Source organism: Pan troglodytes, chromosome 19 (genome assembly GCF_028858775.2).
Source record: "Pan troglodytes isolate AG18354 chromosome 19, NHGRI_mPanTro3-v2.0_pri, whole genome shotgun sequence".
NCBI lineage: Eukaryota > Metazoa > Chordata > Mammalia > Primates > Hominidae > Pan > Pan troglodytes.
The window spans coordinates 14,062,606-14,090,466 of record NC_072417.2 but is presented as its reverse complement, the minus strand read 5'-3'; the positions used below and the strand labels follow the sequence as shown (position 1 = coordinate 14,090,466).

General features: G+C 53.1%; 2 protein-coding genes across 8 annotated transcripts in view; both read left to right on the top strand.

The window, feature by feature from the left end:
- Positions 1-7,704, top strand: part of TRPV1 (transient receptor potential cation channel subfamily V member 1) — a 57,811-nt gene extending 50,107 nt beyond the window's left edge. For 4 of the 5 annotated variants that reach the window (XM_063798182.1, XM_016931209.3, XM_063798183.1 and 1 more), the window contains exons 14-16: positions 960-1,087; positions 1,570-1,685; positions 6,131-7,704. In XM_063798182.1, coding sequence (XP_063654252.1) covers positions 960-1,087; positions 1,570-1,685; positions 6,131-6,303 — 417 coding nt within the window. In that variant the 3' untranslated portion in view covers positions 6,304-7,704. The remainder of the gene's footprint in view (positions 1-959; positions 1,088-1,569; positions 1,686-6,130) is intronic. The other variant, XR_010152756.1, reaches the window with a different exon arrangement.
- A 6,098-nt stretch (positions 7,705-13,802) lies between these two features.
- TRPV3 (transient receptor potential cation channel subfamily V member 3) overlaps positions 13,803-27,861 on the top strand; it is a 44,333-nt gene continuing 30,274 nt past the window's right edge. Inside the window, exons 1-4 of one of the 3 annotated variants that reach the window (XM_016931203.4) lie at positions 13,803-14,006; positions 16,803-16,923; positions 26,338-26,442; positions 26,944-27,030. In XM_016931203.4, coding sequence (XP_016786692.2) covers positions 13,868-14,006; positions 16,803-16,923; positions 26,338-26,442; positions 26,944-27,030 — 452 coding nt within the window. In that variant the 5' untranslated portion in view covers positions 13,803-13,867. The remainder of the gene's footprint in view (positions 14,007-16,802; positions 16,924-26,337; positions 26,443-26,943; positions 27,031-27,861) is intronic. The other 2 variants (XM_016931204.4, XM_016931205.4) reach the window with 2 other exon arrangements.

Genomic DNA, 27,861 nt, shown 5'->3' with positions numbered 1-27,861 from the left:
TCAGGGGAGCAGCTACCATGAGGCAGGGCCCTGACAGCTACATTTCTGAGCCCCGTGGGCCACATCTGCCTCCCCAACTACTAATAATAAGTTTCGTTCTTATGAAGAAGCACTTTCTCTGTGATAGGGACTGTGCTAAGTGTCTGTCTCACCGGATCTCATTTAATCCTCACAACAGTCCTGTGAAGTGGAATCTATTACTGTTCCTTTTTTTTTTTTTTTTTTTTTCTGAGATGGAGTCTCACTCTGTCACCCAGGCTGGAGTGCATTGGCATGATCTTGGCTGACTGCAACCTCTGCCTCCCGGCTTCAAGCGATTCTTCTGCCTCAGCCTCCCTAGTAGCTGGGATTGCAGGCACCCACCACCACACCCAGCTAATTTTTGTATTTTTAGTAGAGATGGGGTTTCACCATGTTGGCCAGGCTGGTTTTGAACTCCTGACCTCAGGTGATCCGCCTGCCTTGGCCTCCCAAGGTGCTGGGATCACAGGCGTGAGCCACTGTGCCTGGCTATACTGTTCCGTTTTTGAATGAGGCACTGAGGCGTAGTGAAGTTAGGTATCTGTGCTCAAGGCCACATGGCTGGTAAGTGGCAGAGCCAGGACCTGGCCCAGGCAGTCTCACTCGTGGCCCTGCTCTCAGCCCTACCCTATGTTGCCCCTCGTGAGCTCCTCAGGGCAGGGTCTGGGGCCTCCGTATCACTCCCGGGGCTGCCCTGCCCAGGCCCGGCAGGCACCAGTGGCACCTGGACAGGTCTGGGCTGGCTGGGCTGTGCCCCTTGTATACAGTGTACCCCCGCCAGGCTACAGAAACAAAGCTAGCGTGGAGGGCACTGGACAACCACCCCGGAGGCAACTGGGCCTGGGAGAGCCCCTGGGGAGCTGGATACTGGCAGCCAGGGTGGCCCCGGGATGCACCCTCTGCCCCTCAGCTCCTCTGCCCTTGGTGTCTTCCTGCAGAGAGCCATCACCATCCTGGACACGGAGAAGAGCTTCCTTAAGTGCATGAGGAAGGCCTTCCGCTCAGGCAAGCTGCTGCAGGTGGGGTACACCCCTGATGGCAAGGACGACTACCGGTGGTGCTTCAGGTAATGCCCAGGCTCCACCTGAATCAGGGCTTGGGAGCTTTGGGGCTCCCCTGTGGACACAGAGCCTGCCTCAGGGCCTCCATGAGGGGCTGGTCATGAGCACAGGGGGGTCTCCCAATGCCAGCTGTAGGGATTGGGGCCGTCCTGAGCTCAGCTGTGGGCGTGCACAGGGGACCATCTTAGATCTCATCTGGTGGGGCCCAGACACTAAATTCTGGAAAATTCGAGGTGTCCAGAAGGGGTCGTCTAGTGAGCAGCGTCAGAGCCTGGCATCCAATATGTAAAGTCCCCCTGGGCCTCACAGTGTGGTCAGAGATCACATCTTTGAGGATGGTGTCCAAAAATCAAGTCCTCTCTGCCCTCCCCGACCCACCACATCTCCATCCTGATGGGTGGCTTTCTTGGGCTTGGCCTGTGGGCAGAGCCCTCGGCCCGGGAAGCTGGGCACAGCTCTCAGGCTCTCCCGACCCCTTACCCTGCAGGGTGGATGAGGTGAACTGGACCACCTGGAACACCAACGTGGGCATCATCAACGAAGACCCGGGCAACTGTGAGGGCGTCAAGCGCACCCTGAGCTTCTCCCTGCGGTCAAGCAGAGGTGAGGCGTGAGGGCCGGTGCTTGGCGCCTCCTTGGCTGGTGGCCTGACGTTGGGCGGGGGGAGCTTTGCAGGTTCCCCACGCCTTGCCGGGCTCCTCATCCCCCCAGGACCCGGGCGCTGTGGCAGTTCCTGACGTCGGCCATGAGCACATAGTCACGGGCTGACTTGAGCACCTCACTCATGCTGTCACAGCTGACGGCTGATGGCTGACGGCTCACTGGGCCCGTGCAAGCGGCTGTGCCAGCACCTCCAGCCCAGGCACCTGTCCTCAGCGCCCCGGGGGACGCAGCCCAGCCCCGCCCTGCCTCCTTGTATGGGCTGCCCTGCCCCCTCAGCCCTGTTCCTCACTCTGCACGTGTGCATGCGACGTCCTAGCTCTCAGAGGCTGTGCGGACACAAACAGGCAGACGGGAACACTTGTCACTCATGGACACATCTGGGCAGGTGGAGAAGAGGGGAGGGTGAGAAGAAGAAAGGGGATGCCTTGAGCAGAAAAACCCCAAGGAGGCCGGGCACAGTGGCTCACGCCTGTCATCCCAGCACTTTGGGAGGCTGAGACCGGCGGATTGCCTGAGGCCAGGAGTTTGAGACCAGCTTGGCCAACATCGTGAAACCCCATCTCTACTAAAAAAAATACAAAAATTAGCCAGGCATGGTGGCAGGCACCTGTAATCCCAGCTACTCGGGAGGCTGAAGCAGGAGAATCGGTTGAACCTGGGAGGCGGAGGTTGCAGTGAGCCGAGATCGCACCACTACACTCCAGCCTGGGCAACAGAACGAGACTCTGTCTCAAAAAAAAGAACAAATAGAAAAACCCTGAGGAAAATTACTACCAGAAAGAAAGCTGTTTAACAGTTACTGGTAAACATTTAATAGAAAACATTAAATAAATGTCTAATTGAGGAAGTTTACCTAAAAATGAAAGAGGCATAGTTTATAGTGGACAAATTTTGAGTTATAATTACAATCCTGAACACTTTGTTTTTGAATTACTTTGTATTTAATTGTAAAAAATTGTGGTAAAATATCTATCTCCTAAAACTTGCCATTTAAATCCTTTTGAAGTGTACAGTTTAGTGTCATTAAGTACATTTACATTATTGTACAACACTCACCACTATCTATTTCCAGAACTTTTTTTTTTTTTTTTTTCCTGAGATGGAGTCTCACTCTGTTGCCCAGGCTGGAGTGCAGTGGCGTGATCTGGGCTCACTGCAACCTCCGCCTCCCGGGTTCAAGCGATTCTCCTGCCTCAGTCTCCCGAGTAGCTGGGATTACAGGTGCGTGCCACCACGCCTGGCTAATTTTTGTATTTTTATAGTAGAAACGGGTTTTCACCATGTTGGCCAGGCTGGTCTCCTGACCTCAGGTCATCCCAAAGTGCTGGGATGACAGGTGTGAGCCACCATGCCGGGCCTTTTTCCAGAACATTTTAATCATCCCACACGGAAACTCTGTGCCCTTAAAACAACTCCATGACCCCTCCTCCCTGACCGCTTGTTCCCTGGCCCCTAACCCCTTGGCCCCTATTCTGTTTTCTATCTTTATGAAAGTGGGACAGAGACGTTAAAGGTTGAGTAGTACTGGGGGCCTCAGAGGCCCAGAGACCTTCTTAACACCCTTTAAATACTCTGAGCCACTCTCTGATCACCCTCATGCAGTCACACCATGAACTAGCACAGCTCAGCTCTTAGCAAGGACCTGTGGGGAACTCATCTGCCCCAAAGACTTCTGGGCTTCCACCCCCATGAATCCTTCCTCCTCTTCCCCTGTGCTCTGATCCACAGATTCTAGCTGCTTCCACTGCCCAGCTTTTGATTTCTTCTTCTTTAACTCAAAGGCAATTCCATGCTCTTCTTAGACTGCAGCTCACCGCGTTGTAGTTGGGGAAATGTCCCTAGGCAGAAAGTTAGGGAGATCACAGGGCTCCCCTTGTGAATTTCACTTCTCTTGGGAATTGCAGTTTTTATTTATTTTATTTTATTTTTGAGATGGAGTCTTGCTGTGTTGCCCAGGCTGGAGTGCAGTGGCACAATCTTGGCTCACTGCAACCTCCGCCTTCTGGGTTCAAGTGATCCTCCCACCTCAGCCTCCTGAGTACCTGGGACTACAGGCACCTGCCACTATACCCGGCTAATTTTTTTTTTATTATACTTTAAGTTCTAGGGTACATGTGCACAACGTGCAGGTTTGTTACATATGTATACATGTGCCATGTTGGTGTGCTGTACCCATTAACTCGTCATTTACATTAGGTATATCTTCTAATGCTATCCCTCCCCCCTCCCCCCACCCCACAACAGGCCCCGGTGTGTGATGTCCCCCTTCCTGTGTCTGAGTGTTCTCATTGTTCAATTCCCACCTATGAGTGAGAACATGTGGTGTTTGGTTTTTTGTCCTTGCAATAGTTTGCTGAGAATGATGGTTTCCAGCTTCACCCATGTCCCTACAAAGGACATGAACTCATCATTTTGTTATGGCTGCATAGTATTCCACGGTGTATATGTGTACACCCGGCTAATTTTTATATTTTTAGTATAGACAGGGCTTCACCATGTTGGCCAGGCTGGTCTCGAACTCCTGATCTCAGGTGATCTGCGCACCTTGGTCTCCCAAAGTGTTGGGATGACAGGTGCGAGCCACCGTGCCTTGCCTTTTTTTAATGTTTAATTTTAAAAAATCTTTAGCTGCTAAGTTGGTGTTATTTGAGGGACTGCCGTTTTTCACTGCCTGATGTCCTGTCTCTGAAAAACATTTGCTGCCTGTATGTTGCCTATTTTGTGATCGTTGACAGCACGATGGCTAGCCCAGTACTAGATACTCCATTATAGCTGGAAGCGAAAATCTATTTTATCAAAGGCTCATTTTTAGAAAACTGCTCGAGGGTTCCATTGGTTTTTCCACAGGCCTCCTGCGATCGTGTGATTTTCCTGTGAGTTTAGTTGGAAGCAATCCCTACATCCCATAATAATGCTTATTGATGATCTCTTTGTCAGTTGTTAACTGGTCTAACTTTGCCAGAGAGCTATTGAAAGATAGCTTTGCGTGTGATTTGAGTAGTTTTTCTTTTCTTTTCTTTTTTTTTTTTTTTTTTGAGACGGAGTCTGGCTCTGTCACCCAGGCTGGAGTGCAGTGGCGCAATCTCAGCTCACTGCAAGCTCCACCTCCCGGGTTCACGCCATTCTCCTGCTTCAGCCTCCCGAGTAGCTGGGACTACAGGCACCCGCCACTACTCCCGGCTAATTTTTTGTATTTTTAGTAGAGACGGGGTTTCACCATGTTAGCCAGGATGGTCTCGATCTCCTGACCTCGTGATCCGCCTGCCTCAGCCTCCCAAACTGCTGGGATTACAGGCGTGAGCCACCGTGCCCGGCCTTGAGTAGTTTTTCAATGTCACTCTTGTTGATTTAGTGACATCCTACATCTTTGACAAGATTTGCTATTTCACTTGGCAGTTGATTTGTATTATGTTTGCATGACAGTGTTGGCGGTTTACAACACTGCACATTCACTGTGATATTTATAAAGACATTGACCCAGTGGCAGGGATATACACACCCATGTTAACTGGGGCAGGGATGGGGGATGGTTGGAGGTTGCCTGATGGCACCTTTATAATTTTTTTTCTTTTTTTTTTTTTTTGAGACAGAATCTTGTTCTGTCGCCCAGGCTGTCGCCCAGTGGGCCTGGACCCCAAATCCTGCCTCTTTGGCTGGTGCTCGTCACCCAGAGCTGCCCTGGTGTTGAGCCACTCACAGGACAGGCCTCGGCATTGCTCTGTGGAGACCCTCTCTCCCTCCCGCTGGGGCAGGGAGGAGATGGAGGCCGAGAGGGGCAGGCGATGGGCTCTCCTGAGGCTGCAAGCAAGTCGGGGTGGGATGGAGGAAGAGAATTTAAGGAACAGCGAGAGTGCGTGAGGCTCTTTGAGTAGTTGAGGGAGGAGGACACTGTACCGATCCAGGTGCCTCAGGAAGCACTCGCATGCCTGGGCCTCGTTTTTTCTTTCTTTCTTTCTTCTTCTTCTTCTTTTTTTTTTATTTTTATTTATTTATTTTTTTTGAGATGGAGTTTTGCTCTTTTTGCCCAGGCTGGAGTGCAGTGGCACGATCTCGGCTCACTGCAGCCTGTGCCTCCCAGGTTCAAGTGATTCTCCTGCCTCAGCCTCCCAAGTACTGGGATTACAGGCATGTGCCACTATGCCCAGCCAATTTTTTTTTTTTTTTTTTGTATTTTTAGTAGAGATGGGGTTTCACCATGTTGTCCGGGCTGGTCTTGAACTCCTGACCTCAGGTGATCCACCTGCCTCGGCCTCCCAAAGTGCTGGGATTACAGGCGTGAGCCACCGTGCCCGTCCTGGACCTCCTTGTATCTGGAGACTTGGGAGGCCAAGAAGTGAATGTTTGTTTTGTTGCATCCAAGGTAGTAATAGTGTTTTACCCTTCAGTTTCAGGCAGACACTGGAAGAACTTTGCCCTGGTCCCCCTTTTAAGAGAGGCAAGTGCTCGAGATAGGCAGTCTGCTCAGCCCGAGGAAGTTTATCTGCGACAGTTTTCAGGGTCTCTGAAGCCAGAGGACGCTGAGGTCTTCAAGAGTCCTGCCGCTTCCGGGGAGAAGTGAGGACGTCACGCAGACAGCACTGTCAACACTGGGCCTTAGGAGACCCCGTTGCCACGGGGGGCTGCCGAGGGAACACCAGTGCTCTGTCAGCAGCCTGGCCTGGTCTGTGCCTGCCCAGCATGTTCCCAAATCTGCGCTGGACAAGCTGTGGGAAGCGTTCTTGGAAGCATGGGGAGTGATGTACATCCAACTGTCACTGTCCCCAAGTGAATCTCCTAACAGACTTTCAGGTTTTTACTCACTTTACTAAACAGTGTGGATGGTCAGTCTCTACTGGGACATGTTAGGCCCTTGTTTTCTTTGATTTTATTCTTTTTTTTGAGACAGAATTTCACTCTTCTCGCCCAGGCTGGAATGCAGTGGCACAATTTTGGCTCCCTGCAACCTCCGCCTCCTGGATTCCAGCAATTCTCCTGCCTCGGCTTCCCAAGTAGCTGGGATTACAGGCACGTGCCACCATGTCTGGCTAATTTTTTGTATTTTTTTAGTAGAGATGGGGTTTCGCCATGTTGGCCAGGCTGGTCTCGAACTCCTGACCTCAGGTGATCCGCCCACCTCGGCCTCCCAAAGTGCTGGGATTACAGGTGTGAGCCACCACGCCTGGCTGTTTTCTTTGATTTTATTCTTTTTTTGTGTGTGTGTGTGTGTGTGTGTGTGTGTGTGTGTGTGTGTGTGTGAGACAGAGTTTCACTCTTGTTGCCCAGGCTGGAGTGCAGTGGTGTGATCTTGGCTCACTGCAACCTCTGCCTCCCGGGTTCAAGCGATTCTTCTGCTTCAGTCTCCCAAGTAGCTTGGATTACAGGTGAGCACTACCACGCCCGGCTAATTTTTGTATTTTTAATAGAGACGGGGTTTCACCATGTTGGCCAGGCTGGTCTCGAACTCTTGACCTCAGGTGATCTGCCCGCCTTGGCCTCCCAAAGTGCTGGGATTACAGGTGTGAGCCGCTGCGCTCGGCCTTCTTTGATTTTATATTACTAGGAGCAAAAGTAAATGAAGCCCAGGAAAACACCTTTGGGAACAAACTCTTCCTTTGATGGAAAATGCAGAGGCCCTTCCTCTCTGTGCCGTGCTTGCTCCTCTTACCTGCCCGGGTGGTTTGGGGGTGTTGGTGTTTCCTCCCTGGAGAAGATGGGGGAGGCTGTCCCACTCCCAGCTCTGGTAGAATCAAGCTGTTGCAGCAGTGCCTTCTTCATCCTTCCTTACGATGAATCACAGTCTCCAGAAGATCAGCTCAATTGCTGTGCAGGTTAAAACTACAGAACCACATCCCAAAGGTACCTGGTAAGAATGTTTGAAAGATCTTCCATTTCTAGGAACCCCAGTCCTGCTTCTCCGCAATGGCACATGCTTCCACTCCATCCATACTGGCATCCTCAAATAAACAGATACGTATACATATATATTGTGTCAAGTGTAAAGTTTGTGGCAGGAAATGGGCTGGCATAGCTAATTGGCTCTGTGTAGGCTGCTTGTGGATGCGTGTGTGTACACATGGGTGTGTGCGTGTGTGGGTGTGTGCATGCATGCATGTTTGTATGTGTGTGTGTGTACGTGTGTGTGTGCATTCCTATGGTTGCATTCCTGCTATAATGCAGAAGTGAATAGTTGCAACAGAGACCAAATAGTTTGCAAAGCCTAAAATATAAGCTTACCTAAAATATAAAAAGCTTACCTAAAATATAAAAAACATACTATCTGGCCCTTTACAGAAGAGTTTGCTGACTCTTCCTTTGTAGAATAGAGCTTAAGAAACAGATACTCTGAAAGAGAGATCTGTTCCAGACATGGGCAGGTTGTGTTAGTATCTGCGGAGTGTAGAATGAGTTGTTTAGTTGTGGAATTATTGGATGTTGGTTCATGAAAGGATGAACTTTGGCTGAGGCTGGGGCTTGGGCCCTACCGGGAGAGGTGTTTTGGGAGAAAATACTGGGATCCCTCCTCCCTGTTCTCTAGCATCATGTCTGCCTCCACATAGGAGGCGCCACGGAGGAGCCGAGGGCTGCTGCCCCAGGTGCCTGCATGTAACCATGGCAAGTGAGCCTGGAGCCTGGAGGAGGGAGGCCGACAGCCGGGATGTGGGGAGTGTTTATGAAGGTGCTCCATGTGCATCTCCCTTTAAGTCTCCTAACAGCTCGTGAAGAAGCTATTATTAGTTCCCTTTTATGGATGAGAAAATCAAGGTTCCAACAGTGAGTAAAGTTGCACAGCCAGTAAACTCGTTGCCTAGGTTTGACCCCAGGCAGTCTGACTCCAAAGCCTGGCTCTTAACTGCTGTGTCAGGCTGCCTGGCAGAGAATGTGCTGGGGCATGCCAGCCTATCCTGGGCCAGAGGGAGGTGGGAGGGCTTCTCGCTTCCTGCTGTGGGCCTGGGGCTCCGTGCTTTACCTGTAGGCCTTTCTTAGAAAATGTGTGGGTGTCAGACAGCTGCAAACTTCTGCAAATTGGATCAGCTTTTCGTTTTGTTTTGTTTTTGAGACAGAGTCTTGCTCTGTCACCCAGGCTGGAGTGCAGTGGCATGATCTCAGCTCACTGCAACCTCTGCCTTCTGGGTTCAAGGGATTCCCCTGCCTCAGCCTCCTTAGTAGCTGGATAACAGGTGCCTGCCACCACGCCTGGCTAATTTTTGTAGTTTTAGTAGAAATGGGGTTTCACCATGTTGGCGGGGCTGGTCTTGAACTCCTGACCTCAAGTGATCCACCTGCCTTGGTTTCCCAAAGTACTGGGATTACAGGTGTGAGCCACCGTGCCCAGCCTGGATCAGCTTTCGAATTTACTCAGAGCTGGAAGGGATCCTGTGGTTGTACTTTTGCAAAACTAATGATAGAAATTTTTTGTTATTAGATTGGAAACCTGAGATTGTTTAAGGAAGGACATACCTGCAATTCATATGTCTTTCTTTTTTAAAAAATTAATAAGCTTTATTTTAATTTTTTTTTTTGAGACAGGGTCTTGCTCTCTTGCCCAGGTGGGAGCGCAGTGGTGTGGTCATGGCTCAATGCAGCCTCAAACTCTTGAGCTCAAGCGATCCTCCTGCCTTAGCCTCCTGAGTAGCTGGGTCTACAAGCGTGAGCCACCACGCCTGGCAATTTTTTTTTCCCCGTGCAGAGATGTGGTCTTGCTATGTTGCTCAGGCTGGTCTTGAACTCCTGGCCTCAAGCAGTCCTCCCGCCTTGGCCCCACAAAGTACTGGCATTGCGATGCCAGCCACAGGGCTTGGCCAGCTTTATTTTTCGAGCAACTTTAGGTTCACAGCAAAATTGACACAAAAAATATATAGGAAGTTCTCATACACCTGCTGTGCCCACAACCTCCCCAGCTACTGACATCCTGCCCCAGAGTGGTACATTGTTACAATCAGTGAGTTGACATTGATACATCATTATCATCCAAAGTCCAGCTCATGCCTGTAATCCCAGTACTTTGGGAGGCTGAGGCGGGCGGATCACCAGAAGTCAGGAGTTTGAGACCAGCCTGGCTAACACGGTGAAACCCTGTCTCTACTAAAAATACAAAAATTAGCCAGGTGTGGTGACGCACGTCTGTTACCCCAGCTACTCGGGAGGCTGAGGCAGGAGAATCACTTGAACCCGGGAGGCAGAGGTTATGGTGAGCCGAGATCATGTCACTTTACTCCAGTCAGGGCGACAGAGTGACTCCGTCTCAAAAAAAAAAAGAAACCAAAATACAAAAAACAAAGTCCACTGGGGTCACTCTTGGGGTTATAGATTCCATGGGTTTTGACAAATGTATGACCTGTGTTTATCATTATAGTATCACACAGAGGAATTTTATTGCCTAAAAATCCTCCATGCTCCACCTATTAATCCGTCCCTCTCTCCAGCTCCTGGCAACACCGACCTTTTTTTTTTTTGAGACGGAGTCTCGCTCTGTCGCCCAGGCTGGAGTGCAGTGGTGTGATCTTGGCTCACTGCAAGCTCCATCTCCCAGGTTCATGCCATTCTCCTGCCTCAGCCTCCCGAGTAGCTGGGACTACAGGCACCTGCCACCACGCCTGGCTAATTTTTTGTATTTTTGGTAGAGACGGGGTTTCACTGTGTTAGCCAGGATGGTCTCGATCTCCTGACCTCGCGATCCGCCCGCCTCGGCCTCCCAAAGTGCTGAGATTACAGGCGTGAGCCACGCGCCCGGCCAACACTGACCTTTTTTTTTTTTTTTCTGAGATGGAGTTTTGCTCTGTCGCCCAGGCTGAAGTGCAGTGGTGCAATCACGCCTCATGGCAGCCTCGACCTCCTGGGCTCAAAGATCCTCCCACCTCAACCTCCTGAGTAGCTGCGACTATAGGTGAGAGCCACCACGCCTGGCTCATTTTTGTATTTTTTGTAGAGATGGGGTTTCGTCATGTTGCCCAGGCCAGGTCTTGAGCTCCTGGCCTCAAGCAGTCCACCTGCCTTGGCCTCCTCAAATACTGGGATTACAGATGTGAGCCACCGTGCCTGGCCAGCCACTGATCTTTTACTGCCTTTTCCAGCATGTCATGTAGTTGGCATCATCAATACAATACATAGCCTTTTCAGATTGATTTATTGTACTTAGTATTATGCATTAGAGTTTCCTCCATGTCTTTTCGTGGCATGAGAGCTCATTTCTTTTATTGGAGGATAACATTCCATTCTCTTGGATGTAGCACTCTTTTATTTTTTATTTATTTATTTTTTTGAGACGGAGTCTTGCTCTGTCGCCCAGCCTGGAGTGCAGCGGTGCGATCTCGGCTCACTGCAAGCTCCGCCTCCCAGGTTCACGCCATTCTCCTGCCTCAGCCTCCCGAGTAGCTGGGACTACAGGCGCCCACCACCATGCCCAGCAAATTTTTTTGTATTTTTTGTAGAGATGGGGTTTCGTCATGTTGCCCAGGCCAGGTCTTGAACTGCTGGCCTCAAGCAATCCACCTGCCTTGGCCTCCCAAAGTGCTGGGATTACAGGCGTGAGCCACCACGCCTGGCCGGATGTACCACTCTTTATCCATTCACCTACTGAAGGACATTTTGGTTGCTTCAAGTTTTGGCAATTATAAGTAAAGTTGCTATAAATATCTATGGGCAATTTTTGCGTGGGCATAAGTTTTCAGCTTCTTGGAAGAAACACCAAAGAGTGTGATTGCTGGATTGAATGGTGAGAGTATGTTTAGTTTTGTAAGAAACCACCAAAGGGTCTTTCAAAGTGGCTGCACCGTTTTACATTCTCACCAGTGATGGCCAAGAGTTCCTTTTGCTCCATGTCCTCACCAGCATTTGGTGCTGTCAACATTTTGGATTTGGGCCATTCTAAAGAGTATGAAGTGGTCATTTTATCTTTTATCTTTTTTTCTGTTTCTCTGTGTGTGTGTGTGTGTGTGTGTGTGTGTTTAATTTAAACTTAATAGCATTGACCAATGTGTTGTATGCATTTGCACTATAGCATGTTATATTTTTGTTCTGATCATATTCCTTTTCACTTTTCCATTCTTTTTCTTTTTTCTTTTTTTTTTGGAAACGGAGTCTCGCTCTGTTGCCCAGGCTGTACAGTGGTGCAGTCTCGGCTCACTGCAACCTCTGCCTCCTAGGTTCAAGCAATTCTCCTGCCTCAGCCTCCCGAATAGCTGGGACTACAGTGTGCAGCACCTCACCCGGCTAATTTTGTATTTTTAGTAGAGATGAGGTTTCACCGTGTTGTGGCCTCTTCCCTCCTTCCAAGTCCAGGCAGATGCTCCCTCTCCCGAACTCATCCCCTACACCCCATCAGAGGGACTTCCTCCCGCCTTGGGGGTCTCAGCCCATTTTGTCCTGATGACCCACATGATGGGTCATGGTTCCTGCCTGAGCCTGTGTCCCCTGTGGCCCGCGAGGGTGGACACGGCCTTCTCCAGTTCTGAATCCCTCGTTGTCCACCTGCGCCCTTGCCACGGCCTCTCCCGGGGGCTCTCACCATGCGCTGGGTTAAATGGGGTTGAATATAGACCATCTAAGGGGCTGAAGCTGCTGCTTCTGTGTGTTTGGGGTGGGATTAGGATGGGCTCGGGCTTCCTAAGTAGTGACTGTGACTCCACTGGGTGACCTGGCTCCTGCTGCCTCTCATAGCAGAGCGGGGGTCCCCTTCTTCCTTGCTGGGCACAGGGCACACCTCTGGGTGGGAGACAGGGGCCTTTTTCACCAGCTCCCACCTGCCCTCTGAGAAAAGGTATGAACACGAGCAAAACGGAAGCACTGACATTTGGCAGCAGCCGCCTCCCCAGGCGTCTGAGCCGCCAGAGGCAAACCGGGAGGGCGCGGGGCTGGGTCGGGAGAGGGCGAGTGAGCAAGTGGCCAGAGGCCGTGCTCAACCCCAGATCGGGCTTTACCGGTCGAGTTTCAGGCACAGTCATGAGATCTCAGATTGTGAGTGGGAACTTCAGGACCCCCTGACTTCAACGGCAGAAGCGGTCTCCTGCTTCACCCACACCCGCAAGTCTGGTCTGCCCCTTACAGGCCATAGGTCCTGCTCTCCCGTGGCCTAGAAGCCTCACCTGCCTCCTGCCTCCTCCCCAGGCCAGGCAGGTTGTGATGATGAGGGATTGAGAGGCTCACAGCTGGGGATTTCCCTGCGCATCAGGCGCCAGCTCCGGCCGCGTCAGCAGAGACTTCCTGCTCTGTCCCAGCTGTGTCTTGTCCGCATCTCGCCCCGGGGAGCAGGTGTGCAGTTCCTGAGTGACGCGAGACACACACGGCCATCCTGACTCACTCCACCCACTTTACAGCTGCAGCCTGGGCCAGGAGAGAGGGCACCGATTCCTTCTATGATGCCCTGGCCTTGGAGAAGGGCAACCTGGGCAGTTGCTGGGAGAATACATTGAGATGACAAAAGCAATCTTAGCTAAGAGCTGACATTGTTTATTGAGTTCTTGCCGTGCCCTGGGCCTTGTTCTGGCCCTTTCTACTTGTACTTGTTGAAGCCCCACGATAACCTTGCAAAGTGGGTTTATGAAGCACGTTTCACAGATGAGGAGACTGAGGCTCGGAGAAATGACCTGCTAAGGTCATTCAGCCAGGAAGGGGTGAGGCTGACACTAAGGGCCATGATGCGTGACTGCTGGTGAACAGCATTAAATGGGGACTTCCGTCCCCGAGAGACCTGATCCCAGGAACCGACTTTTGAGAACAAGTGCCGAGTCTTGGGGCTGGCCACCCTGAGGTCAACCAGGCTAGGCCTGGGCTGCGGTGTTCCCTCCCAGGGGACAGAGCAGAGCGCTGGACTCTTCACTAGGCCCTCCCACCTCTGTGATCTCTTTGGCTCTTCACGGCTCCCTTGGAAAGTAGGTGTTATCATTCCCATTTCCTAGTTGGGAAAACAGGCCTGAGATGGGCAGTCCCTGCCCAGCATGGAATGCCAGAGAGGGAGGAGTTGGACCCAGAACTTCGACCTTGGCACCTGCGGCCTACCCTGCCTTTTCTCCGGTGGGGGTGAGGCTGCTGTGTGGGTGTGGGGGTGACTCACACGGGCCACGTGGGTGGGCGGGTGCTGCAGCTGTGGCTGGTGGGCGTGGCCTGCCTGGCGCCGAGGGCAGGTGGCTCAGCCAGTTCTGCCTCTGATGCCTCATTCCAGCCATCCCTCTGCCTGCAATGAGAGCTTCCCGCCGCCTCAGCCACAGTCCCACCCGGGGGCCTTGGGCCCCAGACATGCGGTGATCTCAGGGCAAGGGTTGCCACGACCACCCAGAACCTCACCAGGTGAGTCTTCTGTGCACAAGGCAGGTGGTGATCTCCAAGGCCCCTGGGGAGCCCAGAGCGTGGCCCTCAGAGGTCCTCTGGGCCATGTCTGCCCTTGGCCAATAGGCCTTGGGAGGAGGGTTGGAAGGAGCTTGGGCCCCAGCCAGGGGCCCACTCTTGGCTGTAGGGAGGCACTCTTGGCTGCACTCTTGGCTGTAGGGATGTGTGAGAATACAGGTCCTTACAGACTCAGGAACATTCCCCTGAGGTTTGGGAATCCTGGGGAGGGAGATCTCAATCTCACCACTGCTGGGGGCAGAGGAGACGCTCCTGCCTCCCGAGGCTGACCCAGGGAGGTGGCTTTCTGGGGCAGGATTGTGATGGGAGTTCAGGATGGGAGGAGGTGGCCCCACCGTGGGAGACAGACGGGGCCCAGGCATCTCACAGGTGCTGAGTCAGCAGCTGTGGCTCCGCGGCCTGGTCTGTCCCCCGGGAAAGGCCATTTCAATCAGTGTCAGGGATTGGGAGAGAGAGGGAGGGCCAGGGCCACAAGAGAGTCCAGCAGGTGAGAACGTGGGGTTTACGGGGTGACTCAGGGAGCTAATGATAGCTGCTGCGGCCCTAGTCCAGAGTTCCCTGAGCCTCTCCTGCCCAGGGCAGGCCACATTCTCGGGCCCAGAGAAGGGAGAGAGCAACCAGCTCTCAGGGCCACAGAGTCCTTGGGGACCATTCAGCCCACTTCTCAGAAAGGAAACCAGAGGCCCTGGGAGGGGCAAGAGACGCGCCCTTCATCTGTCTCCTTCACGCTCAGTGCATCCCAGCCTTTTAGTCTACCAAAGGCCACGTGGGGATGGGGAAAGCCATAGAGGCTGCCCATCCTCATCAGGCCGTGACTGGACACGGGAGGGCCGGGTGCCCAGGAGTCCCTCTCTGTGGGCTGCTCCACCTGCCTGGCCTCAAGGTTGCCTACGCTCCAGGGCCAAAGCTCTCCCTCGCCGATGCCTCCTCCATCCTGAGCCTGCTCCCTTTGAGTTGGAGGGCGGGGGACTCTCTCCAGCCTGATGACACCTGGCTCCGGAAACTTCCTCCAGGAAGCTTTCCTATTGGGGTAGGATCACCAGTGGCCCCAGCTCCACCCCACCCAGCTGGGTTCTTCTTACAGAAATCCATCTTCCTGCCCCCACCTATGTGTCGCCAGGTGAGTCCCCTGAGGATGATTCAAGCTGAGAGTGGCACCCCCTGACCACACAGTCACCACCTGTCCACACAGCCCTTTCCCCGCCCATGTCATCCCTCTGTGGCCAGCTGGCCCCCTTCCCCGTCCCTATGGCCCCTGCAGCAGCCTCCTCCTGGCCCCTGGCTTCTGGTCTCCCCCACCCCCCAACGCAGCCCGTGCTCTCCTATGTAACCCAGAGCCTCTGCACCCAACTCCCAGCTGCCCCCAGGGGTCAGCCATAGCTCCTTTTTTATGTTTAATAAAAACTTTATTTATTTTTTTTTTCATTTTTTTTGAGACGGAGTCTCGCTCTGTCGCCCAGGCTGGAGTGCAGTGGCACAATCTCGGCTCAATCCAACCTCTGCCTCCTGGGTTCAAGCGATTCTCCTGCCTCAGCCTCCCGACTAGCTGGGACTACAGGCATGTACCACCATGCCCGGCTAATTTTTTGTATTTTAGTAGAGACGGGGTTTCACCATGTTGCCCAGGCTGGTCTTGAACTCCTGAGCTCAGGCAATCTGCCCACCTTGGCCTCCCAAAGTGCTGGGATTACAGGTGTGAGCCACTGTGCCTGCCTGAAGCCACAGCTCTTATGCGGTGTTCGAGGACTATACAGGGCCCAGCTTGCCCACACGGCTTTCGCTGGCAGGGTCCCCATGAGCTCCCCAGGTTCTCTGGCCACAGCAGCTCCCCCCACTCCTGCCACTCCTGACCCTCCCAGGCTCTGCCCTCTGCCCGGCTTGTCCTTCCTCCACACAGCAGCCTGTACGGTCTATCCTGGTCTTGCTGGAAGATGTATCAGTCCCCCTTCCCCAATCCCCACACCACTCGGAGCTCAGCATGGTGCCCAGCCCACATTGAGCATCAGTAAAGCAGGTCTGGACTGCCTGGGGCAAGGGGACTCAGCTGCTCCCTGCAGGTGAGAGGGGAATCTAATGGACAGGCAGCCATAAGCTGGTTACACGCAGCTTTGGGTGGGCGGGGGAGATGATCGGTGTGTTGGCTGCAGAGACCACCTGGACACTGAGGAATCCAAAACACCTGAGGAGCTTGAGGCTGTGTTACTAGGAGCATAACATCTAGAGCAAAGGAGGTGATAATCTTGCTCTGTGGAGGTCAAAACTCTTGGAGAGCTGCTCATCACAAAATCGGAGAGGGACCTCAGGAAAGCAGAGCTAGTGCTTAGGAGTCTGCCTGGGACTGGTCAGCTGGAGAGGGTGTCATGAGAGAGGACAGGGGCATGGTGGTCTCTACCGGGACACCCTGCTGGACTCTCCACTAGTTCAGGGGTCCACCTGGGGACTGGTCGGCTGGGGAGGGTGTCATGAGAGAGGACAGGGGCATGGTGGTCTCTACTGGGACACCCTGCTGGGCTCTCCTAGGACCATAGCATTTGGGGGTGCTAGAGCAGGGAGCTGGGGAAGCTTTGGGGACAGCTTCTCTGTCCTTGAAGAAGGATTGGTGAACTGGGAAGGGAGGAGTGAGCTTCCAGTTCCAGGTAGTGTGAACGGGAGCTGGATGCAGCCACATGGGGGCCCTAAACTCCCTGAAGCTCCCCCCGTCCCCCCGGCCTGAGCATCTGCCCTGTGGTTGTATTCCAGCCATGAAAGCCCACCCCAAGGAGATGGTGCCTCTCATGGGCAAGAGAGTTGCTGCCCCCAGTGGGAACCCTGCCGTCCTGCCAGAGAAGAGGCCGGCGGAGATCACCCCCACAAAGAAGAGGTGGGTTTGGAGAGCTCGGGACACGGACTGCGGCACCGTGAGGGGCACGAGCGGGGGCCTGGCACCCCCCCCCCAGGGAGCCCTTTTCTTGGGGAGACCTGAGACTCTCAGTCTCGCCCGGGGTGGCCCGGTGCCCAGCGAGGTATGACTGGGGGATGGTGCGGTGGGGAGCACGGCACACTCAGGGGGCTGAGCTGGGGTGGTCAGTGTGACTGGCACAATTAGGGAAGCCTCCTTGGAGGGATCAGGGGGTGCTGAGGCAGGAGCAGTCAGGAGGGCTCCTGAGGGAGGTGAGGGATGGCTGGAGCCACCCTTCAGACGAGGAGCAAAATGCTGGCTGGAAGTTCCAGGTGACCCGGAGCCTCTGTTGGGCACGTTTTCCACACACACACCCATGGCTTTCCATCCACTCTGCACCCAGCCGGGTTATTCAAGCTCTTGAACTCCACCTTTGGAATGGGGACACTGGCAATGGCACCAACTATAGGATGATGGTTAATTGGGATCAAGTCAACAAAGTGCTCAGTGCAGCGCCTGGCACGTGGTCAGCGCTCAGCCCGTGTTGGCATTGAGAGTGTTTCTGTGACCTTCACCATCATCATTGTCCTCATCACTCCACGGGGCCCCTGGGAACTGGGCAGGGCTGGGATGATCAGCTTTACTTCTTCGCTGGGGACGTGGAGGAGACCTGGAGCAGAGAAAGGACCTCTCTAGGGTCACCCATCCCGCCCCTCCGCTGCCTCCATTATAGATTCTGCACCCCCAGCTCATTGGGTGCCTCTCAAGCTGTCCCCCAGCCCACTTCACCTGTGCGTCCCTTGAATCCGGGGTGGCCCTGCCTCCTCTGCCTGTATCCCAGGCCCCCTTTGGGCCAGGGCTGAGCTTGGTGCTTCCCCTCTGTTAATTGGAGCTATAATCATTGAGGTGTCCTGTGTACCAGCCCCAGGGTTGGGCTCAGGACAAGGAGTTTGGGACATGGAGAGAAAAATGCCCACGTCTGCTCACAGTCTGGTGAAAGGGGAGTCGAGGAGAGAGTGGGAAGTGACCACAGAGAGGTGAACTAGCCCCGTGGGGCCTGAAGAGTGGCAGGTTATTCTGATCCTGTAGGCAGTCTCAGGGGACTTCCTGGAGGAGGTGGTGCTAGAGAGGATGTGGAGAGGAAGGAAAAAGTGCATCTGGGCAGAGGGACATGAGAGCCATGGCTCAGAGTGGGGCCACTGAGGTGAGGAGTCTGGTGTAGCTGAAATACCGGCCAGTAGAGGAGTCTTTGGGGAGGCGAGTCCCATTGGAGCTGGGTCCTGGGGGTCAGTCAAGGAACTTGGATAATCCTCAGGGCAGTGGGGAGCCATGGAGGGATTTTTTGTGGGAGGGAGGGCATGGTGAGATGTGCCTTCTGGAGAGGTGACTCTGGGGGATCTGCGTGGATGATGGATTAGAGGAGAGGCTGACAGCAGGGAGGTCATGAGGAGGCCTTTGGGAAGCCCAGGTGATAGGTGGTGATGTCTGAGCCTGGGTGGTGAGGGATAAAGAGGAGGGGACAGCACAGACAGGTGTCAGTATCATGGGGTCTGCAGGACCAGCCATGGGAGGTAAAGGAGAAGGAGGAATCCCGGTGGGAGGGCCTGGAGGGATGGCGGGGCCGTCTGACATGGCGCATCAGAGGAGAAGATCCAGGTCAGGAGGAATGAGCCAAATTCAGTTGTGAAATGTTGGGTGAGAGGTGCCTGAGGGACACCCAGGTGGAGGCTCCATCTTGGAAGGCAAGAGGGAAAACTGGTGGAGAAGGAGCCAGACAGGTGTCGTGTGGGGTCATGGGGGCAGCCTGGGTCTGGGTGGGCTTGTCCAGGAAAGGGCAGAGACATCCCTGAGCTAAGCTGGCAAGGACCACCTCCCTGGCTCTCCTGCCCCTTCCCACCCGCTCTCACTTGTCCAGGGGAGGTTTGGACCTCCGGAAAAAAATGAGGACAGAGTTTTGGGAAAATCCCACGTCCTTTCCTCAGCAGGAACCGTCAGGCTGCCTTCTCTGAGCCCATCCCCCCAATTCACAGATTTAGCTCCAGGCTCAGCTCTGCAAAGCCTCCTCCGCCCAGCCAAGGGCTGAGCTTGGCATGTCTCCTAAATTGCTGTCCACTTCTCTGCCCCAAAGGCCCTCTGAGGACCCTCATGTGAAGGTTTGGGCACCCCCTTCAGAGCTGAGTAGGGGACTTGGGCCCAGAGAGAAACAGAAAAGATAAGAATAAATTAAAAGGCCGGGTGCGGTGGCTCACGCCTGTAATCCCAGCACTTTGGGAGGCCGAGGCGGGTGGATCATTTGAGGTCAGGAGTTTGAGACCAGCCTGGCCAACATGGTGAAACCCTGTCTCTACTAAAAATACAAAAATTAGCCGGGTGTGGTGGCATGCGCCTGTAGTCCTAGTTACTTGAGAGGCTGAGGCAGGAGAATTGCTTGAACCCAGGAGGTGGAGGTTGCAGTGAGCCAAGATTGTGCCACTGCACTCCAGCCTGGGCGACAGAGCAAAACTCTTGTCTCAAAAAGAAAAGAAAAGAAAAGGCCAGGCGTGGTGGCTCACACCTGTAATCCCAGCACTTTGGGAGGCTGAGGCGGGTGGATCACAAGGTCAGGAGTTTGAGAGTAGCCTGGCCAACATGGTGAAACCCCATTTCTACTAAAAAAAAAAATACAAAAATTAGCTGGATGCTGTGGTTAGCTACTTGGGAGGCTAAGGCAGGAGAATTGCTTGAATTTGGGAGGCAGAGGTTGCAGTGAGCCGAGATTGTGCCACTGCACTCTAGCCTGGGTGACATAGCAAGATTCCGTCTCAAAAAAAAAAAAAAAAAAAAGAATAAATTACAGGTGAAGAAAGAGGGCAATGCTGACCCCTAAGGAAACAGGCCTAATGGTGGAATCAAAGGCACCAGGGAGTCTGGAGATAGGAGAGACTTTTGGACCTGGGAGTGCTCCTGAACCATCGTGCCATTCCCTGAGAGCAGCTGTCATCTTGGCTTCCTTCATGGACCCTGGAAAAGGTGTTGCCCAGAGACAGAGATACAGACTGATGGAGGCTGTGGAGGCACTGGCCTTGCAGAGCCCAGAACACTTGGGCATTTCTTGGCACAAAGCAAATGGATGGACAGTCTCCTTCCCAGCCCTGCGCTGTTCAGGGATAGTTCTTTGATTTTAAGGAACAGAAATGCAGTAGAAATGGTATAGAGCTATCTGCTCACCTGGGTCAACGACACCCAGCTGGTGCCCTTTGGTCTGGACAGAAGGAAGGAAGAAACAAACAGCACCTACAGCAGGTCTGGAGCCAGGGTGTCACTGGGCCAAGGCCTTGCCATGTGCTTATGACGCTGGGTGGGATGTGGTGTGTGCAGTGACCAGTAGGGCGGGCGCAGGACAGACCCTCACGGTCTAGCAGCTGCTCTGCCCCAGGAGTTAGGTCTTTGCCCAACAGTTGGGGTCCTCCCCAGCCCTGCGCTTATCACTGTCTTCTCACATCTGGTGCTCCAGCTGCCAAGAGCTTCCTTCTCCAGACATAGACCTCCCCTTCTCCTGAGGCTTTCTCATGCTGTTCTGCCTTCGGGGCTTTTCCCAAACCAGAGACTGGTGTCAAGACCCAGACCAAATCCCACCCCAACAGAGCACAGAGCCCTCCTTGATCCCTGTCTTCAACTGGAAGGATCTTCTCTTCCTCTGAGCTCCCGTAGCGCAGCCCCTCTCTGAAGAGGTTGACATGGTCATTGGGATGATGTCTTAGCTCTGGTCGAGACCACTGAGCATGGAGTCCCTGGAAGGTTCATCTCTTTCCTTCGGTCTCCCTGAGTTTCTTACACAGAGGATATTAGTAGTTTTTGAGTAAGTAGATGAGTCAATAAAAGAGCAGGCAGGAGGCCGGGCGTGGTGGCTCACGCCTGTAATCCCAGCACTTTGGGAGGCCGAGGCGGGTGGATCATGAGGTCAGGAGATCAAGACCATCCTGGCTAACACGGTGAAACCCTGTCTCTACTAAAAATACAAAAAATTAGCCGGGCGTGGTGGCGGGCGCCTGTAGTCCCAGCTACTGGGGAGGCTGAGGCAGGAGAATGGCGTGAACCTGGGAGGCGGAGCTTGCAGTGAGCCGAGATCACGCCACTGCACTCCAGCCTGGGCGACAGAGCGAGACTCCATCTCAAAAAAAAAAAAAAAAAAAAAGAGCAGGCAGGAAAATGAGAGAAGGAGTGGGTGAACTGGTGAGCAAGCAGCCGGGTAGCCCAGCACAGCCCTTGGCAGCACGAGAACACTATGGAGCGATGAGGAAATGCTTCTTCCTTTCCCTCGGGCTCTCAGCCTCAGGTCTGAAGTGGATACATACTCTTGTGATATGGCTTTCTGGACCATCTTTGGGCCCCTGTGGACTCTGGGAGAAGGCCTTGAGTAGGTAGGGAGGTAGGGCAGAGACAAAGGGCTGCTCCTCATCTTCTTATGAGAGATTGGGAAGGGGATGAGGCTTAGGAGAGGTAAAGGCTTTAAGCACCTGAGAGCGCAGTGGAAGTCACCTGAAGGATGCAACCTCCCAACATTTTGGTTTAAGGTTATGTTGGTTTATCTGCTTATTGGTCCTGTCCACCTATCCTACCCTCCCAATTATTATCCATCCATCCATCCATCCATCCATCATTTATTCACCCATCTGTCATCTATTCATCCATCCATCCATCATTTATTCATCCATCCATCCATCCATCCATCATCTATCCACTCATCTACCTATCATCCATCCATCCATCCATACATCATCTGTCCATCCATCCATCAACCATCCACTCATCTACCCATCCCATCCTCCATCCATCCATCCATCCATACATACATCTGTCATTTATTCACCCATCAATCATCTATTCATCCATCCATCAATCATTTATTCATCAATCCATCCATCATCCATTCACTCATCTATGCATCATCTATCCATCCATCCATCCACCTATCCATCCATCCATCCATCCATCATCCACCCATCCCTCATTCTATCATCTCTCCATTATTCATTCATCCATTTATCTGGGCATCTATACAACCAACCATCCTTCCTTCCACTCATTCATCTTTCACTCATTATCTATCCTCCCACTCATTCACTGATGAAGTCTTCTGAGTGTTAGGACCAGTGTTGGGAATCAAGGATAATTCAACTGTAGTCTCTGCCATTGAGGAATGTATAGCTGTAGGATGGTGTATTGTCCAGAGTGTGGAAAGTCGTGGCCTCATTGTACTATTTTTTGGTCAGTTCTGACCAACTCACTGGACCAGCAGCTCTGGAAGGGATGGAAATTTTGTCCACTTGTTCACTACTGTATCCTCAGCTGCAGAAACAGTGCCTGGCACATTGTAGATGCTCAATAAATATTTGTTGAGTAAATGCAACACTGAGGAATGCAGACAGGTAGGGCGGGATGGGGAGCAGGGGACGGACTGGACCGACATTCTTGGGGAAAAAGCTGTGGGTATAGGGCTTGGAGCTCTGTCTGGAGATAATTTGGCAAATCTCAACCAGGATGTTTTGGGGCTGAACCACTAGCAAATGTGTTTGGAGCTTCTGGGTCAGGCTGTTGTTGCGGAGCGACTACTTTAGGGCGAAAGTTCTGGGGCACTGCAGGGCCGCAGGGAAGTGGCAATCAGACTGGTTGACCTCCGATGCCCACTTCAGCTGGAATTCCGTAAGAGGACGATCCCAGAGCTACCCTGGCTCCAGGGTCCAGGCCTTAGGGATCATCTGGCCCAACCATCATCCATTCAGGTGAAGATGACTGGCCCAGAGATGGCAAGTGATCATCTGGGGTCATACAGGAGGCAGAGACAGAGCTGGACTAGAACCCAGGCTTTAGGTTCCCAGGCAAGGGTTTAAATCCTCCCTTCGTCTTCCCTTTTGGAAGAAGGGTTTGATTGGGAGCTCAGATCAGAAGGTTCCTTTTGGTGGGCAGGAGACTGGCAGGTGAGGCAGGTGAGACTGGCAGCCAGTACTGCCCTCCACCCCATGTATCCCCATTTCTGGATTAGCGCTGAGCCTTCTACGTTTGTCTGTGCTGGAGGAAAGGGCAGAGATTCCTTGGGAAAGCTCGGGGTCTCTCTCTCCTGCTTGCCCCACCCTAGGAAGTGGCCATGCCAAGCAACCTCCCTTTGTGGCCAACCCCTGGAGCTAGTTTAGCTGGAAGAAGGCTCAGATTGCTAAGGCGAGAGCAAAGAAGCATGGATTGCAGTGTGGACTATGAGCCTGGATGTCGGGAAGCAGGTTCTTTGACCACCTTGACTTTTACCCTGGGGGGTGACCATGGATGAGCTGCTTCTCCATACTGAGCCTCAGTTCTCTCGTCTGCAGAATCGGGCCACAGTCCCTTCCCTGCTACCCTCCCTCCTGAATGTGACACAGCTGAGACTGCCCTGTGGGAGCTCTTCTGTAGTCTTGTGAGGAAGGAAGGGGCATGTTGGTCCCTTCTGGGCCTTAGAATGAAGGAGGCAGCAAAGGTGCTTTAGGAGCCCCGTGTGCCTGGAGAGGCCCTGCTGGTCAGGAGGCCACAGTCCCTGGCCAGGCCACAGAGGCTGCAGTTGTCCTGTAGCAGCTGCAGGGCAGGAGAGTTGCTGCCACCGAGGTCACCCTCAGCCTGATCCTCACGGTCCGGGTTGTCGTCAGCCAGAAGACTCTCCTCTGTGCGTGTGATCGTGGTTTCCAAGAACATGGGTGCCTGTGTTTGTGGGTGTGTCTGAAGGTGGAGCTGAGGGTGTGTCTGGCTGGGAGTCACATCATGGGTGTATGTCTTGCTTCTTATAGGCCAGCGTCTCTCCTTCGCTGGGGCTCAGCCAGGCCGCAGGGCCGGGGGCTTCTGTCTCTCTTCTCCCAGCCCAAGGAGAAAGCTGCCCTTGCCCTGCCCCTCCCCTCCGCTGCCCCCCTCCACCGCCTGAGATGGCTTCCTTCTCCACAGGGAATTCCCAGCCCTGTCCTCTGACCCCTCAAGTCCTCCCTGCTCTAGATCAGCCATTTTTTTTCTAGAGGAGTCTCCCTCTGTCACCCAGCCTGGAGTGCAATGGTGCGATCTTGGCTCACTGCAACCTCCACCTCCCAGGTCCAAGTGATTCTCCTGCCTCAGCCTCCCACGTAGATGGGATTACAGGTGCGTGCCACCACGCCTGGCTACTTTTTGTATTTTTAGTAGACATGGGGTTTCACCATGTTGGCGAGGCTGGTCTCAAACTCCCGACCTCAAGTGACCCTCCTGCCTCTAGCTCTCAAAGTGCTGGGATTACGGACTTGGGCCACTGCACCCAGCCTAGATCAGCCATTTTCAGCCCATTTTCTGCTGTGACAAACAGCACAAGTGCTGATCAATGGGGGCAAGTATAACTCCAGCCATCTCCCTCTCCCTCAAGAGCCAGGAAGGCCCGCGTGGATCTCAGAGTCTAGGGACGGCCCCTCAGAAGGGGTCTGACTTCAGACCTGAGGCCTGAGGGTGGGTAGGTGGTGACGGGAAAACCTAGCTCCCAGTACCATCTTCCCCATCCTTGAGGTGTCCTTTGTACCTGGAGGTGGCTGCAGACAGGGCAACCTGGCTCAAGTGTTAGGCCACCCGCAGCAGAGACCCGGGTTCAGCCATCCAGTATTTCTAGCAAGGAGAGTCACCCAGACCCAGTTTTTTTTTTTTTTTTTTTTTTTTTTTTTTTTTTTTTTTTTGAGAAGGAGTCCCGCTCTGTTACTCAGGCTGGAGTGCAGTAGCACGATCTGGACTCACCGCAACCTCTGCCTCCCGGGTTCAAGCAATTCTCCTGCCTCAGCCTCCTGAATAGCTGGGATTACAGGCGCACACCACCACGCCCAGCTAATTTTTGTATGTTTAGTAGACACAGGGTTTCGCCGCATTGGCCAGGCTGGTCTCAAACTCCTGAGCTCAACTGATCTGCCCACTTTGACCTCCCAGAGGGCTGGGATTACAGGCATGAGCCACCACACCTGGCCTAGCCCAGCTTTGAATCTGGACTTTGCTACCTATCTGCTGCGCGGCCTTGGGCAAGTTGCTTTATCTACAGATAGAAGCCACATGTCTCCAAGGGGGGCCTTCCTCACCTTGACATTGTAAATTAGCAGCTAATTGACACTACAGGACAAGAGGAGACTAGAAATTGTCCTCCCTCACCCGCCCCCACTGAGACAAATGCATATCTGACTGCTTCCCCTATGCGTCTATGTTTTTGTTGGTTTGTTTGTTTTTTGAGATAGAGTCTCGCTCTGTCGCCCAGGCTGGAGTGCAGTGGCATGATCTCGGCTCACTGCAACCTCCACCTCCCGGGTTCAAGCACTTCTCCTGCCTCAGCCTCCCAAGTAGCTGGGACTACAGGCATGCACCACGATGCCTGTCTAATTTTTGCATTTTTTGTAGAGACGGGGTTTCTCCATATTGGTCAGGCTGGTCTCGAACTCCCGACCTCAGATGATCCGCCCGCCTAGGCCTTCCAAAGTGCTGGGATTATAGGTGTGAGCCACCGTGCGTCTATGTTTGTCTTCCGTAAAGTGCAGATTTACTGAGCGCAAGATGAATCCATTATTGACTGTTTCCACTACCCACCCCTTTTCACGTGCAACACGTGCTCAGTAAGCAGAATCGAAGCCTCACAAGAACGTGGCCCTGTGCTCCCTGTTTTCTTTCTTTTTTTTTTTGAGATGGAGTCCTGCTCTGTCACGCAGGCTGGAGTGCAGTGGCGCGATCTCGGCTCACTGCAACCTCCGCCTCCCAGGTTCAAGCAATTCTCCTGTCTCAGCCTCCCGAGTAGCTGGGGTTACAGGTGCTTGCCATCACGCCCAGCTACTTTTTTTTTTTTTTTTTTTTTTTTTGCATTTTAAGTAGAAACGGAGTTTCACCATGTTGGCCAGGCTGGTCTGAGACTCCTTACCTCAGGTGATCTGCCCGCCTCAGCCTCCCAGGGTGCTGGGATAATAGCCCCTGCACCCGGCCTGCTCCCTCTTTTTTTTTTCTTTCCTCCTTTCTCTCCTGCCCACTTTTCACCTTTAAATATTGAGGCCCTCAGAATCTTGTTCAGAGGAGGAAGTGTGGGCCACAGATCCTACTGGGGCTTGTGTGTCTTTTTCCCGGGTGTGTCCTCAACCTTGGCAAAATAAACCTCTGCATCAATTGGGTTCGCCTCAGTCCTTTTCTTTAGTTTCACACTTGACTCGCAGCTCCCTGGAGACCATCTGTGAAACGTAGGTGATAATGACAGTGTCCATCTCTGAGGGCTCCCGGGAGGGCTGGGCAAGGCCATTTGGGCTCAGAGCTGGCCAGGGTGTGTGCTCAGCATGGGGGCACCCTCTGGGGCCAGGAGGCAGGACAAAGGCAGACAGGCTCTGCCTGGCTCGGCCCTAACAGGCTTCCTCCGTGTTCCCTCAGTGCACACTTCTTCCTGGAGATAGAAGGGTTTGAGCCCAACCCCACAGTTGCCAAGACCTCTCCTCCTGTCTTCTCCAAGCCCATGGATTCCAACATCCGGCAGTGGTGAGTATGGGCCCCAGCCCAACCCCCTGCCCTGGGCCCAGCCCTCAGCTCCAGCATGTGGCCAGTGACTTGCCCTGGGTCACGGGGCCAGGCCTGGCTGTGGCATGCTACCACTGTCTATTATAAAACTTTATTATTATTATTTATCTTTTTGAGATGGAATGTCGCTCTGTTGCCCAGGCTGGAGTGCAGTGGCCCAATCTCAGCTCACTGCAGCCTCCACCTCCCAGGTTTAAGCGATTCTCCTGCCTCAGCCTCCCAAGTAGCTGGGATTACAGGCACATGCCACCACGCCTGGCTAGTTGTTGTATTTTTAGTAGAGACAATTTAGTAGAGACAGTTTAGTTTCACCATGTTGGCCAGGCTGGTCTCGAACTCCTGACCTCAAGTGATCCACCTGCCTCGGCCTCCCAAAGTGCTGGGATTACATGCATGAGCCACCTCGCCCGGCCCATTTTAAAACTTTAAAACCCTCTCTGTTCCCCCTGCCAACACCTCCAGCATCTCTGGTAACTGTGATGACATGGACTCCCCCCAGTCTCCTCAGGATGATGTGACAGAGACCCCATCCAATCCCAACAGCCCCAGGTAAGTCTGCCCCTCCCCCTCCTCCCACTGTGCCCACCCAGGCTGGGGGTGCCAGAGAGACAGGATCCGGGGCCCTGCAGGAAGGAGAAAGAATCCACCATTCCTGGGGATTGGGACAAGTGGAGTCATGGGTCCATGGCATGTAGGACGTTTACGGGGAAGGAGTGGAGTATTGAATTCTATAAAACCCATTTGTTATGAAACATTCAAACAGCAGGATGCAGTGGAAAAAGAACTGTAGCACGACACCATTTATGTGAACTAAAAATACATAGCCAGGTGCAGGGCTCATACCTGTCATCCCAGCACTTTGGGAGGCTGAGGCAGGAGGATCACGAGGTCAGGAGTTCAAGACAAGCCTGACCAACATGGTGAAACCCCGTCTCTACTAAAAATACAAAACTTAGCTGGGCATGGTGGTGCATGCCTGTAATCCCAGCACTTTGGGAGGCTGAGGCAGGAGGATCATGAGGTCAGGAGTTCAAGACCAGCCTGACCAATGTGGTGAAACCCCGTCTCTACTAAAAATACAAAACTTAGCCGGGCGTGGTGGCGCATGCCTGTAATCCCAGCTACTGAGGAGGCTGAGGCAGGAGAATTGCTTGCACCCTGGAGGTGGAGGTTGTAGTGAGCTGAGATTGTGTCACTGTACTCCAGCCTGGGTGACAGAGCAAGACTCTGTCTCAAAAAAAAAAAAAGAAAAAAGAAACAAAAGGAGACATCAACGCGTTACCATGGTTGCTTATCTGGAGTGGGAGGACAGGGAGGGATAGATTTTAAAAGTTCAAACAACATAAAATATGAAATCTTATATTTTCAAGGTAATGTCTA